The sequence below is a fragment of the Vipera ursinii genome (genome assembly GCF_947247035.1).
Source record: "Vipera ursinii genome assembly, chromosome: 1".
In the NCBI taxonomy this organism is placed as follows: domain Eukaryota; kingdom Metazoa; phylum Chordata; class Lepidosauria; order Squamata; family Viperidae; genus Vipera; species Vipera ursinii.
Window position 1 is genome coordinate 348,770,842 of NC_139512.1, and position 16,918 is coordinate 348,787,759.

General features: G+C 45.0%; 1 protein-coding gene across 1 annotated transcript in view; it reads left to right on the top strand.

Annotated features, from left to right (window-relative positions):
- Window positions 1-15,222, top strand: part of NOS2 (nitric oxide synthase 2) — a gene marked incomplete at its 5' end in the record, with an annotated part of 46,532 nt that extends 31,310 nt beyond the window's left edge. Inside the window, 9 exons of the mRNA XM_083379681.1 lie at window positions 106-184; window positions 1,274-1,452; window positions 2,829-2,992; window positions 4,124-4,334; window positions 5,479-5,566; window positions 8,497-8,618; window positions 9,387-9,535; window positions 12,380-12,574; window positions 14,959-15,222. Coding sequence (XP_083235807.1) covers window positions 106-184; window positions 1,274-1,452; window positions 2,829-2,992; window positions 4,124-4,334; window positions 5,479-5,566; window positions 8,497-8,618; window positions 9,387-9,535; window positions 12,380-12,574; window positions 14,959-15,087 — 1,316 coding nt within the window. The 3' untranslated portion in view covers window positions 15,088-15,222. The remainder of the gene's footprint in view (window positions 1-105; window positions 185-1,273; window positions 1,453-2,828; window positions 2,993-4,123; window positions 4,335-5,478; window positions 5,567-8,496; window positions 8,619-9,386; window positions 9,536-12,379; window positions 12,575-14,958) is intronic.
- Window positions 15,223-16,918: the final 1,696 nt, after the last annotated feature.

Consider the following 16,918-nt stretch of genomic DNA (forward strand, 5'->3'; position numbering starts at 1 on the left):
CATGTGTGAGTTCCGGCACCTTTTTCTTTTACAAAAAAAGCCCTGGGAATGGTCCAAATTTTTTTTAGCTGTGGCAAAAGACGTTTGTTTCTGTTTTCTCTGTAGCACTTGGTGATATTCATGGGAAAAATGTAGTTCCACTGATCCTCAAATTTCGGCAGAATCTTCAAAGTTCACAGTCCAGGTATTCTCTCATGCTTCCTGTTTTTTTATTTTGAACCCATTAAACATCTGACTGCCCATAAGTATGCCTTCAAATTTGCAGAAAGATGTTATTTTTAACTCTATACCATGCAGAGTTTGCATTAGCCGTTGTGTACTTAGATATGCATTTTGATCAGAACTGCCTAAACTTTTCCATGTGATTATATATGCAAGCATATAGTTTAAATCAATAAAATAATTACGTTTTTCCAATAAATAGCTAAATATATTTGTTAGCTCAATATAAGGAAGAGAGACACTTCTTTTTAAGGGTCAAAAGCTAAATTCAGTCTTTAAAAGACCTGTCAAGAGTTGTATGTGGCAATAAATATGGGCTAAGAAGAAAAAAAAATCATTCTTAATCTTCTCTTTTCTTGCTGGAAAAGGTATTAACATTTTTCAATCTCTTGGCATGAGTCAATTACATTTTAAATGTATAGGAGGTTAAAATCCTTGTTTAAAGAGTTTCTCAATCATCCAAGTCATGGTGGTCCCAAAGGTGCTTTTTCAAAAAGGCAACTGGACTTTCTTGGATTTTTTTCCTTTGAAAAATGTTTCATTTTTCATCGAAGAACTGAAAAAGCTTCCTGGATGAGAAATAAAACACTTTTCAAAGGGGAAAAAAACAAGAACGTCCAGTTGCCTTTTGGAAAAAGCATCTTTGGGATTTAAAATCCTCGCTGTATATTTTGTTAGCTTATGGAGGCTTATGGCTTATTTATTTTATTTTATTTTATTACATTTATATACCGCCCTTTCCCGAAGGACTCAGGGCGGTTTACAGGGTGATTAAAAAGCAAGATACAAAAGTTAAAAACAAATTTTTTAAAAAATATATATTTGTCCCTGCATAAATAAAGCCCCAGTTAAAATAAGATTAATCCTTATGGCTCCCCTCAACTAAAAATATAATGACATGCATTAAGGTTCAAAAGGTTTCCCATAAATGGTGTCAAACAACTCTAACGCTTCCCACATGAAGTTTGAGAAGTATCCTGTCTGTGGTTTTAATAAGGAAATCCTGTGACGGTTGACCTAAAACGGGTTTGTGTTTCCCTTTCCTTTTCAGCCGTGTTACCATGCTAATTAAACTTTCCTGTGAAACCAATCAGGAAATCAACTATCTCCCAGGAGATCATCTTGGGATCTTCCCTGAAAACCAAAAAGCTTTGGTCGATGGCATCATATCCCATGTTGCAGATGCTCCTCCATTCAATGAAATCATTAGACTGGAAGCTTGCTGTGATCGTAAGTCTGGAGGCCTCTTTCCAACTTTTTTTTTTTTTTGCTCTGGGATACGAGTGGATATCTTTATAAATAAAGATGCATTTTGGCTCATGAAAGGGACAATGCATATCCAGATGAATTTGGAGTGAACAAGGAAAAGAAAAGGAAACCCTTGTTATCTTAGCATTCAGCTCTTCTCCTTTTGGGCAAGAGTAGGCAGCATTTTGCTAAGGGACGCGGTGGCTCAGTGGGTTAGGACGCTGAGCTTGTCGATCTGAAGGTCGGCAGTTTGGCGGGTCAAATCCCGAGTGCCGCGTAACAGAGTGAGCGCCTGTTACTCGTCCCAGCTTCTGCCAACCTAGCAGTTCGAAAGCACGTAAAAATGCAAGTAGAAAAATAGGGGCCACTACGGTGGGAAGGTAACAGCGTTCCGTGCGCCTTTGGCGTCTAGTCATGCCGGCCACATGACCACGGAGGCATCCTCGGACAAGCGCTGGCTCTTCGGCTTTGAAACGGAGATGAGCACCGGCCCCTAGAGTCGGAAACGACTAGCACGCATGTGCGGGGGAACCTTTACCTTTAGGCAGCATTTTAGCCTTTCACCTTCCAAAGGGACCTCATGGTGAAGGGATAGCTTTTTCAGAAAGGGTGTGTGTATGTGGAATTTGGGGCTTCCTTTGTTCAATTTAGGGACGCGGTGGCTCAGTGGGTTAGGATGCTGAGCTTGTCGATCAGAAGGTCGGCAGTTTGGCGGGTCGAATCCCGAGTGCCGTGTAGCAGAGTGAGCGCCTGTTACTCGTCCCAGCTTCTGCCAACCTAGCAGTTCGAAAGCACGTAAAAAATGCAAGTAGAAAAATAGGGACCACTACGGTGGGAAGGTAAGAGCGTTCCGTGCGCCTTTGGCGTCTAGTCATGCCGGCCACATGACCACGGAGACGTCCTCGGACAAGCGCTGGCTCTTCGGCTTTGAAACAGAGATGAGCACCGGGCCCTAGAGTCGGAAACGACTAGCACGCATGTGCGGGGGAACCTTTACCTTTACTTTTTTTGTTCAATTTGGGGTGTGGCATTTTTTGCTAGCTATTTTTCCCCTGAGTAAAATAGGCATGTTAAGTCAACTGAGAGTTTTAACGCTCCTGTTTTACTACTTTCACACTCCAAAATGAGCAAGCCATTCATTACAAATTGGGCAGAATGACTCAAAAGCTCTGGAGATGAGGCGTCCCCTTGCAGGGATGAGATTGACTTCAGTTAGCAGTTCAGGTCAACAGGAAAGACTATTTTGGAAGGCAACTGGTGAGAGATATTTATTTTAGACTTAGATGAAGTCTCTCCCCAGCTGATTTCTTCTCCTGACCCTCAGAATATATTGTCACCCATTTCCGCTTTCATTCCAGGTGACTACTGGACTCCTTACAAAAAGTTTCCAGCGTGTACACTGGCACAAGCTTTGATGCATTTCCTTGATGTAACCTCTCCTCCTTCCCAGCAGTTGCTAAGATCTTTTTCCCAGCTGGCAAAAGATGAAAATGAGAAGGAAAGGCTGATTCTCTTGTGTCATGTGAGTTTGGCATCAATTACGGGCAGGGAGAAAAAAAAATTACTTGTAGAGCATGTCTCTGTTTCGTCTGCTAGCACGTGGTCAACCATGGTTGATCTCCAAAAGTTAGGCAAGGTTGGACTCAGTGCTAATACCAGTTGTTATGTATGCAGGACCCACTACACAATACCAGTTTTCAACGCCTTGGTAAGACCACACTTGAAATATTGCATCCAGTTTTGGTCACCATGATATAAAAAAGATGTTGAGATTCTAGAAAGAGTACAGAGAAGAGCAACAAAGATGAATAGAGAGCTGAAGGTTAAAACATATAAGGAACGGTTGCTGGAATTGGGTATGTCTAGTTTAATAAAGAGAAGGACGAGGGGGGACATGATAGCAGTGTTCCAATATCTCAGGGGCTGCCACAAAGAAGAGGAAGTCATGCTACTCTCCAAAGCGCCTGAAGGCAAGACAAGAAGCAATGGATGGAAACCAATCAAGGAGAGAAGCCACCTAAAACTAAGGAGAAATTTCCTGACAGTGAGAACAATTAATAATCAGTAGAATGACTTTCCTCCAGAAGCTGTGGGTGTTCCAACACTGAAGGTTTTTAAAAAGAGATTGGATGACAATTTTTTGCTTGAGCAGGGGTTGGGCAAGATAGAAGACCTCCAATGTCCCTTCCAACTCTGTTATTCTATTAGTGCTTGGGCGGGAGACCATCAGGAGATTTCATGGCTGTAGAGTAGACCATACTGGGAAGTTGAAAACATTCCAATAGCAGATCACTTTTGTCCTGCTACTAAAAAAGCTGCATTGACATGTCTGTATAGTCATGTGGATTCAAGCTCAACTCAAGAGGGGCTTTAATATAGATACAATAGTGCAACCCCAGCGAACTGATTAGGGATCGGTAACATAATAACTTTGTTTAGGATAGCACATTTTCATCTCTGGCTTTGAGTCAAATTTATGCCTATTGTAGTTATTTCTATGCTCTTTTCCTGTTTTATATTTATGTTATCCAATTTTACAGGATGCCATTATTTCTACAACAAGCTGCACCTCCATTTCGGAGGAGATATAAATATAAATCAATGAATAAACACCAGGTACCTGAGTAGTCTATATGTTTGCTTTTCACTGTAGAATTTGGAGGAATACAACAAGTGGAAATTTTACAACAGCCCTACCATCTTGGAAGTCCTGGAGGAATTCCCATCCATCAGGATCTCAACTGCCTTTTTACTCTCTCAGCTGCCTTTACTCAAGCCCAGATATTACTCAATCAGTTCTTCGCAGGATTGGGAGCCCCAGGAACTACATTTGACTGTGTCAGTGGTGACCTATAGATCTAGAAGTAAGTGGGCTTTCTGTTCTGAAACTCCATTGGCCCTGTGTTTGCACTGATCCTTCATTAAATGTGAGAGCTGGTTTGGTCTAGGGTGGTTAAAGCACCAGGCTAGGAATTAGGAGGCTGAGAGTTCTAGTCCCATGTTAGGCATGAAAACCGGCTGGGTAACCTTGGGCCAGTCATTTTTTTTTCTCCACCCAGCTCACCTCCCAGAGTTGATATTATGGATAAAAATAAGAGGAGGAAGGAGTATTAACTATGTTCATCACCTTGAGTTATTTAAAAATAATAAAGCAGAATAAAAAAAATTAAAAATGTGCTTTTGAACAGCTCAACAAATAGTAATATCCCAAGATTATATCCTCTTTCCAGCTGTGCTAGGAATCATCCTTTCTTGGAGATGATAAAAAGTTCCTGCAACTTTTTATCATCTCCAAGAAAGAAGAGTACCGTATTTTCCGGCGTATAAGACGACTGGGCGTATAAGACGACCCCCCCCAACTTTTGAGGTGATTTTCATGGGTTAAAAAGTCATCTTATACGCCAGAAAATACGGTAACTACAGGTGGCCCTCAATTTACAACCACAACTGAGCCCAAAATTTTTGTTGCTATGCGAGACAACTGTTGAATTTTGCCCCGTTTTACGACCTTTCTTGCCACAGTTGTTAGGTGAGTCACCACAGCTATTAAGGTAGTAACCTGGTTGTTAAGTGAATCTTCCTCATTGACTTTGCTTGTAAGAAGGTCGCAAAAGGTGATCACATGACCCTGGGAGACTGCAACCATGATAAATATGAGTTGCCAAGCGTCTAAATTTGGATTACATGACTATGGGGATGCTAAAATGGTTGTGTGGAAAATGGTCATAAGTCACTATTTTTAGTCCCACTGCAACTTTGAATGTGCACTAAATGAATTGATGTAAGTTGAGGACTACTTGTAGACAGAATTCTTGGGAGTCTTCTCCAAAGGGAAAGTTCAAAAGCATTAATACTCTTCTTATCCTCTGAGTAGGGCCTGCTAAAATCACCATATAGCAAAGTCTGTCTACTCTCCTATAACCTTTCTTGGGATTTCAGTTAAACCTTCTCAAAATACTTCACAAAAATATCATATGTGTGGTCTTTTTTCTCCCCCTTTCTTCTCAGATGGAAAAGGTCCAGTGCACCATGGGGTTTGCAGTACTTGGTTGAACACGATGGACCTGAAAAAGAGAGTGCCCTGTTTTATTCGCAGGTAAAGTTGCAGATGAAAAGTAGCTGGTAACAAAAACTTGAGTTCTCAAACTGAAAAATACCTAAATGGCATCTTATGAAATATAGGTTGATTCTGTTAGGGGTGTAAAGCCTATGGACTAATTTCTGAAAAGCATGTGAATTAATTTCTGCAAAGCATATGGACTAATTTCCAAAAAGCATATGAATTAATTTCTGTAAAGCATAGGAACTAATTTCTGTGCTGTTCAAAGACCTGCAAATCGAAATTAAGATAAGGGGATGGGCTGCATCTTAGCCTTTTCTCTTAAGTGACAAGGAAAAGAAAAATAAAAGCAGATCAACGAGGCGTAAACATTTCCAATTGGCATATAGGTAGCATCTATTTCCATTTACAGGTAATCTTCACTTATCAACTGCCTCATTTAGCATCCATTTGAAGTTGTAAAAAAAATGAAGTTGTAAAGAATCAGCTTTATCACCTCCTCACATTTCCAACTGTCACATTGTACCATGGTCACATGATTGCATTTGCATGCTTCCTAAGTTCCTTGTGACATACAGAATTAATGGGGAACATGGAAATAAAATTGCAAATCAATCACATGATGTTTTGCAAAGAGGAAGTGTCATAAGTCCATGGTGGCCATGCAATTTTAATGATATAACTGCAGAGCCTTGGTGGAGCAGTGGGCTAATGCCTTCTTAAGTAACACCAGCTGCCTGCAATTAGTGCAGGTTCACGGACGGTCTTGTCAATGTTATCTGGGAAGAGTTTGATTCTGTGACCCCTGATGAAGTGGACAGGATTATGGGGAGGCTGAGCTCCTCCACATGTTTGTTGGACCCGTGCCCTTCCTGGCTGGTTTATGCAGCTAGGGAGAGGACACGAGGCTGGCTCCTGGCGGTTATATCTGCTTCTTTGAGTGAGGGTTATTTCCCCACCGTCTTGAAGGAGGCGGTGGTGAGACCTCTCCTCAAGAAGCCTGCCTTGGACCCAGCTGTATTGAACAACTTTCGTCCGGTCTCCAACCTTCGCTTTCTTGCGAAGGTTGTTGAGAGTGTGGTGGCGCATCAGCTCCCTCTGGTCCTGGATGAAGCGGATTATCTGGACCCCTACCAATCGGGTTTCAGGCCCGGGTACAGCACGGAGACGGCATTGGTCGCTCTGGTGAATGATCTCTGGAGGGCTCGGGACAGGGGATATTCCTCTGTCCTAGTCCTATTAGACCTCTCGGCGGCTTTCGATACCATCGACCATGGTATCTTGCTGCGGCGTCTCAGGGGATTGGGAGTGGGAGGCACGGTTCTTCGGTGGTTCTCCTCCTATCTCCTGGGACGTTCGCAGTCGGTGTTGGCAGGGGGGCAGAGATCGACCCCGAGGTCTCTCGCTTGTGGAGTTCCTCAGGGGTCGGTTCTCTCGCCTCTCCTGTTCAACATCTACATGAAACCGCTGGGTGAGATCATTCGTGGTTTTGGAGTTGGGTATCATCAATATGCCGATGATACCCAACTTTTCTTTTCGACCCCAAACCACCCCAGTGATGCCCTCGCTGTGATGTCCCGTTGCCTGGAGGCGGTTCGGGTCTGGATGGGGAGGAACAGACTTCAGCTCAACCCTGACAAGACTGAGTGGCTGTGCATTCCGGCATCCCGGGACATTCAAAATGTTCCACCTCTTTCTATGGGGGGTGAGCTCTTACCCCCCGTGGATAGGGCTCGCAACTTGGGAGTCCTCCTAGATTCACGGCTTACCCTAGAAGATCATGTAGTGGCCGTGACTAGGGGGGCTTTTGCCCAGGTTCGCCTGGTGCGCCAGTTGCGGCCCTATCTGGACCGGGATGCCCTGTGCACGGTCACTCATGCGCTCGTGACCTCTCGCCTTGACTACTGTAATGCTCTCTACATGGGGCTTCCCTTGAAGACCACTCGGAGGCTCCAACTGGTACAGAATGCGGCCGCGAGAGTTGTCTTGGGAGTTTCCCGGTACTCCCATGTTACACCTTTGCTCCGCGAGCTGCATTGGTTACCAGTTGTCTTCCGGGTGAGGTTCAAGGTCTTAGTTATGATCTTTAAGTCCCTACATGGCATGGGTCCGGGGTACCTCGGGGACCACCTGCTGCCGGCTTCAACTCCCCTCCGCCCTGTGCGTTCCCACAGAGAGGGCCTCCTCAGGGTGCCTCCGGTCAGGGAATGCCGACTGGCGGCCCCCAGGGGGAGAGCCTTCTCTGTGGGTGCCCCGGCTTTGTGGAACCAACTGCCGGTGGAGCTCCGGACGGCATCGGACCTCCGAACTTTCCGTCGTGGTCTGAAGACCCATTTGTTTGAATTGGCCGGTCTGGCCTGATGGGGGAGTTGGGTTTTAAATTGTCTTTTTAGATTGTATTATTGTTTTTAATTGGGCACTGATTTAATCTTTGTTTTAACTTTTGTATAGTATTGTATTTTTATTTATATGCCCTGTGAACCGCCCTGAGTCCCCAGGGAGAAGGGCGGTATATAAATTAAATAAAACATAAACATAAACATAAACATCCCACCAGGCTCAAGGTTGACTCAGCCTTCCATCCTTCCGAGGTAGGTAAAATGAGGACCCAGTTTGTTGGGGGCAATTAAGCTGACTTTGTAATAATGCCGCTTGGGGTGTGTGTGAAAGCCCTAATAAGCAGGCATATACATAGAATGAAGGCTACTGCTAAGCTTGTAAGCCGCCCTGAGTCTTCGGAGAAGGGCGGGATATAAATGGAATTTTTTTAAAAAAAATTCTGCTTAGCGACCACAATGTTTACGAATGGAATTGCCAGTCCCAGTTGTGCTCACTAAGTGACAACTACTTAGATCTGTTTGAAAGCTAAAGAAATTAAGATACGTGACGTGTTGCAAAATAATCTGGGAAGAGGCATTGGCACTTCATGCTTCTCTAGGAGTAAGATATTTATTTGTCTTCTCTAGTGCTGCTGGATTTCGACTGCCAAAGGATCCAAGGAAACCCTGTATCCTGATTGGTCCCGGCACAGGAATTGCTCCTTTTAGAAGCTTCTGGCAACAACGACTTTTTGACTTAGAAAATAAAGGTGAGGGCTTTGCTACTTTCTGAGCAATCTGGTTGGACAAATCCACATGTAACTGAAATGGGCAGTGATTGGGGGTTGGCATTATGTAACAATTAGCACTAGCAATAGCATTTAGGTTTATATGCAGTACCACTTTATAGTGCTTTACAGCCCTCTCTGAGCGGTTTACAGAGTCATCATATTGCCCCCAACAATCTGGGCCCTCATTTTACCAACCTCGGAAGGATAGCAGGCTGAGTCAACCTTGAGCTGGTCAAGATCGAACTCCTGGCAGTGAGCAGTGACTTAGCCTACAAGACTGCATTCTAACCACTGTGCCGCCACGGCTCTAATTAGAAATTAGACTTTCTAATTTCTTATTTGGGGGTCGTGGAATACAAGCCTTACACTTTTGGAACGTCTGCTCAATTCTGTGAAGTAGATCTTGCAAAGCGAACATGTTAAGCTAGGCCTAAAGGTAAACCCCAAGTTAGTCTGAGGCAGGTTTTATGTTTCCTTCACGAGACTCGTGTTTGTGTGTCCCATTCAGAGCTGCAGTTATATCATTGAATTGTGGTTTTGCAACATGGCTTTGCGCCTTTTAGATGACACTGTGAGTTATTTCTCTTCTTTCAAAATGTGATAATGTTGCTGCATTTAGGGTCTCCCCCCTGCCCCCATTCATTCTGCTGATTGGGACAATGGACTCCTTCTCTCTAGTTTAGTCACTGCAAACACTGCCTTGAGCTGCATAAGAAGCCCAATCGATTTTGGCCTTCTGGTTTATAGGGATCCAAGGAAGGGGTCTGATCCTGCTGTTTGGCTGCCGGCACTCCAACCTGGACCACCTCTATCGAGAAGAAATGGCAGAGATGCACCAGAAAGGGATTCTCCAAGAGGTCTACACAGCTTACTCCAGAGAGCCTGGGAATCCCAAAGTAAGCCTCAGTTGCCTTGGATACTTTGCTCAGAGCAGAGCACTAAATTGTAGCCAGGAAGACCTGGGTTCAGTCTCTAGTCTCACTGATTAAAAAAAGGGGGAACACAAAGATAGTAAGGAAGCAGGGTGGCCAAAAGCAGTACAGTGCAGGTGGTCCTCAATTTGCAACAGTTCATTTGGTGACCGTTCAAAGTTACAAGGGCGCTGAAAAAAAAATGACTTACGGCCATGTTTCACACTTGCGACCATTGCAGCATCCCCGTGGTCATGTGATCAAAACTCAGATGCTTGTCAACCGACTCGTATTTATGATGGTTGCCATGTCACCTTGGGGACCTTCTAGCAAGCATAGATCAACTTGTTAACAATTGTGTAACTAACTTAACAGCTGCAGTGATTCACTGAACAACTGTGGCAAGAAATTTCGTTGTTCTGTATGGGAAAATCAGGGCTTTTTTTCTCATGGAACGCTCAGAACGGAGTTCCGGCACCCTTTTTGGATGGAACCTTGTAGGGTAGGCAAGGTGGGTTGTATGACATATGTGAGTTCCGGCACCTTTTTCTTTTACAAAAAAAGCACTGCGGACAATGACAATAAAGATTATCGTATCGTATCGTAAAGATCGTAAACTAGGACAAAACTCACCTAACAAATGTCTCACTTAGCAACAGAAATGTTGGGCTCAATTGCCGTAAGTTGAGGACTACTTGTACATAATCTTTATCTTCTCTACCTAAGTAACCTCATCAATGCAAGTGTGTATGGCAGCAAACCCCACACTTGCTTGCAGTGATGAACGTACCTAGTTGGGTCAGGAAAATTCTGCAAGCAAACAACCAACTTCCAAGAGCACCAAGAACTTCACAGTTCAACTCTGAGCTACAAAAAGTCTCTTCTAATAGTATATACGTTATGGGTGTCATACTCTAAAATACTGGGATTCTACTAGTTATTTGTCCCAACTGTGGCATAGATTATCTAACTACTTGGTGATGGATACCCTAGTGCAGGGCTTTTCAACCAGTGGTACGGGTACCACCTGTGGTACATTGGCACCTGGCAGGTGGTACGCGACCATCCTAGAAAAGTGGTAACAGGGGAGGGGAATGAGTTGAACTGGTGGCAGCACCACACAAGCCTGAGCGAGAGACGGCTGGAGCTGCAGGGCTGTCAGGGCTCAGCAGAAGCGCCAGGATCAGCACCAGGCTCCAGCTGGAGCTCAGCACTGATCCTGGTGCTTCTGCTAAGCCCAGAAGAAGTGCCAACCAGCTGGAATGTTGCAGCATCTCCAGGGTCTTGTGATTTACATTCAGATGCTTGGCAACTGATTCATATTTATGACGGTCACAGTGTGCCAGGGTCATGTGAAGTGACCAAAACCTGCTGCAACCACCCAGCAGACTGGGGGAATAAAAACCAAGCACCCCCACCCCACCCCTGCTGCCAATCCTCAACAGAAATGCTCACAACAATGAAAACCTCGGACAGGAGGAAGAGCGCCGCCAGGCGGACAGGCAGGTGTCTTGCTCGGCTGTGGCTTGGGGGGCACTTTTTTCAGTGCCATTGTAACTTCAAACAGTCACTAAGCGAACTGCTGTAAGTTGAGGACTACCTGTACTGCATCACTTTTTTCCTTTTGGGGGGGGGCATCAAGTTTTTGACACCTTGCTAGGCAACTAGTGGTACTCGGATGTTGCCATATCCTAAAAGTGGTACAATGGGTGAAAAGGTTGAAAAGTCCTGCCCTAGTGCCTTCAAAATGTTTTGAAGTACACTTCAACTTTCTCCTTCCCTTCTCTTCTTCCTTCCTTTTGGAGTGTAAGTTTATTACCGTATTTTCCGGCGTATAAGACAACTTTTTAACCCATGAAAATCACTTCAAAAGTTGGGGGGTCGTCCTATACGCCCAGTCGTCTTATACGCCGGAAAATCAGCGTCTGGCATCTGGCGGGAGCCGGCAGGGCAGTCCTGCACACGCACGCACTCCCCGGCTGCTCCTTAGCAGCTAGGGAGTGCGCGCGTGTGCAGGACTGCCCTGCCGGCTCCCGTCCGACGCTCTTCCCTCTTGAGGCAGCTGCTGCCTCAAGAGGGAAGAGCCGGCTCCCATCCGACGCTCTTCCCTCTTGAGGCAGCAGCTGCCTCAAGAGGGAAGAGCGTCGGATGGGAGCCGGCAGGGAAGTCCTGCGTGAGCGCGCGTGTGCAGGACTTCCCTGCTGGCTCCTGTCCGACGCTCTTCCCTCTTGAGGCAGCATCCCCGAGGACTCCTTAGGAGCCGGGGAGCGATGCTGCCTCAAGAGGGAAGAGCGTCGGGTGGGAGCCGGCAGGGCAGTCCTGCGCACGCGCGCACTCCCCAGCTGCTAAGGAGCAGCCGGGGAGTGCGCGCATGCGCAGGACTGCCCTGTGGGATCCCGCCAGACGTCAGCCTGCCCTGCTTCCTCCACAGTGAAAGGGGAGGGTGTGCCTTCCCGGGCTCGCTGATTTTCCAGCGTATAAGACAAAAAATCTTGAAAATCATCTCAAAAGTTGGGGGGTCGTCTTATACGCCCAGTCGTCTTATACGCCGGAAAATACGGTAGTCTTTTTAAAAAAAAAACCCACAAGAATGATTCACTTGTCATTTGTTCTGCTCTAAAAAGCTTTGTAGCCAAAGCACTCCGCTTCCATGCCTCCAACAGATAAATGAATCTCATAATCCTGGCCACCAGCCTCGCTGGGGAGGGCTAATGGGAACTGCAAGCTCGAAACCTCTGGCAAGCAGCAGACTAATTATCCAGCTTATTAAGTTATTAAATACTGCCGCTCTCTTAGAAAAAAAATCTGAATGATGTGCAAATGGTTCAGGTTTATGTGCAGGATCTCCTTCGGAACGAATTAGGAGCAGAGGTGTACAGGCTTCTCCATGAAGAAGAGGGACACCTGTATGTCTGTGGCGACATCCGCATGGCCAGCGAAGTGGCTAAGACTTTAAAGGAGATGTTTGCAAAGAAGCTGAACTTGGCCGAAGAGGAAGCCGAGGACTACTGTTTTCAGCTGAAGGTATGACCCATTTCCATTTGGTTGGCTGCCAAACTCAATCCTAAACCTAATTAGCATTGTAAACGTGGTCTATATGGAATGGGCTAAAATCACACAGACCCCCCACACACACACACATGGTGAAGGTTCTCAACTCATGTCTTGGCATCTGGGGTCATCCAGGCTTTTGGCATTCCTCAACAAAAGGGGCCTGAATTGATTATTTGGTTGAACGACTTTAGGAATGATCCTAAAGGAAGTGTCTTCAAAGGACACAAATGCCACTCACTGTAGGCTGCGGGAAGCCTTAGGAAGTTGGCAACCTTTGCTTTTTAGATAGGCTTCCCAAGTTCAGACCCTGAAAATATGGTGGACTCTAATCTCCACCATCTCCCAAATTGTTGTCCAGCACACTGGATTAAGGAGTGGCATGGTGGCTCAGCAGTTAAGAAGTCAACTGGAAAGTTTGGCAGCCCAGGTTCGAGACCCAAATGCTACGCAATAGGCTGAACTCCTGTTCTCGCCCAACCCCAGCTCCTGCCCAACCTAACAGTTCAAACACATGTAAATACGAGTAGATAAATAGGTACCGGTACCCCTTTGGTGGGAAGGTAACAATGCACTGTGACCTCATGCTGGCCACATGACGGAGAGCACTGGCACAATGGCCTTGAAATGAAGATGGCCACCACCCCCTATAGTTGGCAATGACTAGTGCAGGGGTGTCAAACGACCGGCCCGCAGGCCAGACGCGCCATGCGGAAGCCGTGCCCACCCCATTGCCGGCAATGGCAAAACCGTCCCGATACATTGCACGATGTCGCATGACGTCACAAGTTTGACATATCTGGACTAGTGGAATAAAATCTGCAGGGACGCCTTTACCTTACCTTTACTCTGGATTAGAGAAGATTATTTTAAGGGTGAGCTTAATTCCCATTTCAGAATCGACTATTTCTATCTTCTCCACTCCTGTGGCTTTTGGCTATATTATGAAGTATCTCTAATTCTGCAAAATTCTGGGGACAGACCACAAAGTTTAATCTAAATGCAAATTATACTGTGATCGTTAACTTTTTGGTTACTTTTCTTGTCAACTATTTAATTCTTTACAAATATATTGCCCCCCCTCATTTTTCAGCTCTTTCTCATTCACCTTTGTACCATTGATTTCAATTTTATCACACTTATAATAGCCTGAACTACCTTGGATTAAGAATATCAGGATGGAAGTGTTTAAAACGAAATACATGGGTTCTGCAGGTATCTACATGTGTTTATGGTGTTCAGTTTGATGACTGGCATTATTATGGTTTGCTGCATAGCCAATTAGATGTTTAGACTGGATCTGGCCTTTTTCTCCCCCTATAGAATCCTTCCAAGGACTTGGGATAGGCAGATGTTGCTGCTTGATAGTGTTAACGAAATCATTGCAGGATGTAAGATGTTCCAGCTAATGCTACCTTTTGCAATTGACTGATGGTGATTTTGTCAGTGCTGCCCAAATGCAGAGAAAGGGCAGAAGTCTTGGACCCCAGACCTCAGAATGAGCAGAATGAGACCCATAAGGCTAACTAATTCAGAAGTGATGATGGGTTCTGCCAGTGTAGGCCCCACTCTGTAACCAAGCTGGCTAAGATAACCTTGGAGCTGGTGATGAGGACTTATTGAGATACCAATCCTAGGTATCTCAATTCATTTACTGAATAAATTGAATAACGTATTTATAGAATATTTTTCCCAATTTAACAACTGAGTTTGCAATGAAGGGGTATCCACAGCGAATGATCAAAATCTGCAAGATGAAAGGCAAGTAGCTGCAATCCAAGCATTACCCATTTTTACAGGCATGTAATAAAGGGACACATGGGACGCAGTGGCTCAGTGGGTTAGGATGCTGAGCTTGCCAATCAGAAGGTCCGCAGTTTGGTGGGTCGAATCCCGAGCGCCGCATAACAGAGTGAGCACCTGTTACTCGTCCCAGCTTCTGCCAACCTAGCAGTTCGAAAGCACGTAAAAATGCAAGTAGAAAAATAGGGACCACTACGGTGGGAAGGTAACAGCGTTCTGTGCGCCTTTGGCATCCAGTCATGCTGGCCACATGACCTCGGACAAGCGCTGGCTCTTCGGCTTTGAAACGGAGATGAGCACCGGCCCCTAGAGTTGGAAACGACTAGCGCGCATGTGTGGGGGAACCTCTACCTTTACCTAATAAAGGGACATGGTTTGGATCATGGCATTGCACCCACTACCAGCCAGATTTTGACCCTCTCTGTGAATGCTGCCGGTCTGAACAATTTGTGTTTTAACAGAGTCCTTCCATCCATGCCTCTGTTTAAAATTCAAGAGGAATTATACTAAAACAATTCTACCTATTCTTAACTTTTCTTGTTTTGTTTTTACAGAGGCAGAAACGCTACAAAGAGGACATATTTGGAGCAACGTTTCCAAAGGAGAACCAAAGAAACATGGAAGAAATGAAAAGTGAAAGACCCATGAAAGTCTTGGAATCTCAAGCCCAGCTAAAACTTTAGCTGTAACCTCACACTGAGGCCTTCCTTAGCCTCAACAGGGGTCCCCGAGTATTGCTTTTGCAGCAGTATCTGCCAACGTGGACCCATTAAGCAGGATTTGCACCACAAAAACCTAATAGTTTGGGTTTTGGACAAAACACTACATACTGTACTATTTTATTTAATTATATTTAATTCTTTTAGACTACGTATATTTTATTGGAACTTTTGTACCGATCAGTCTTTATGATATTATTATTTAAATCCCATTCTTGGACAAAGGGGCAGCTTTTGCGGGCTGTTTTCACCCTGCTTTTGAGTGTTCAGAAGAGCAAAGGCTAACCTCATTTAAAACCAAAAATTGGAACCGCTTACAGGTTGCTTTCACAGGGGCATCTGTGAGGAGGCTAAAAGCCAATCAAGATGACAAGAGTAATCATGACTGCGTGCACATCACACCTAAAAAGGGGCAGGCAATACTTGTGCCATTGCACTTGCCATCTTGACTTTTCTGACTTCCTCTACGGATGCTCCTGGCCTTCCATATGTGCCTGAGACATTGCTATTGGAGGTCATATTTTCTAGGCACATAAAGTTACAGGGAAGGAAGTGATCATAGCTATGTTGCTAGGGACCTCCTTCTTCCCAGGGCTAAGAGAAAGAGACTGGCTGAAGTTCACCCAGCAGACTTTGTCCCCAAGGCAGGGCTAGCACTCACAGTCTCCCAGTTGTTAGCCAGTGCTATAACCATTACACCGAGCTGGCTCTCAACACATCACAACGCAATTTCACATTCCAATAGCACGCAAATGTTTTCTTCCCCCGCTCCATCCCCAGTATGTTACTGTTGTGACTGAGTCTACTCTTTGGGAATTTCAACGTGCCCAGCATTTGCTGAGATGGATTTGGTATTGATGATCCTAATCTTAAATAAGACCTCTGTCCCAAATGATGGACTACTGATTGTCCAACCCTGAATGTTCTTGCCCTTTCTTGCCCTTCTGAAGGAGCCGGTCTCTTATCAGCACAGGGCAAATAAAATCAGATCATCTGACTTGGAAGATGTTTTTGTCTCACATCTTGGGGGAACTGGGAAAGATCAATGTGAGGGAGAGAACTATGCCACAAGACTTGAATAAATCATTTGTGAGTTCCTCACTGGCACTCTTCCTTCATTTTTCTGCTTGGTTGACCGAGTAAACTTTAAAGAAATAATTGTCCCTCTTTGTCACAGATTAGCAGAATTCTCCAGTCATTCTGTTAGTGTTCTCAGCGCTCTGCATCCGATGTCAAGAGCTAAAATGCTGAAGAACCAACTCCAATTTTTAATTGATCCACATCCTGATAAATTTGGAGCTTCTTTTGGCAGAATGGGTATCACCTCTACTACACATTGGGCTGTTTTTCACTGGACCTTTTCTATCTGATCCCATCCATCTAAGTGATCCACAAAATTGCTGGGCTGCAATTCTTGTGTCAGGGGAGCAGTTGACCATCTCCATCCATCCATCCATCCAAATTTGTTATAGCTGCCCAACTCCAATAGAGTCCTTGTAGAATAGTGACTTTCCTAAACCAGATGATGGCTCCCCAGTCCCAGAAGGACCCCGTTCTATTTGCTTCCCCCAAAAGGTATCATGAATAGCATATGCAGATAGCTAGGCTGAGTTGCTGATCCCACATGAAACACACATGGTGAAGAAAGTTTCTAAAAGTATGTGATTTGGCACCACTCTATAAAGGAACCAAAGGCACAGAATTGGCCAGTCTCCGCTCACTTGCTACTATAATGAGGGCTTAGAAGTGGACCTCATCTTCTTCCAAACTATCTCCATTCTAAGGTTCAGCAGGA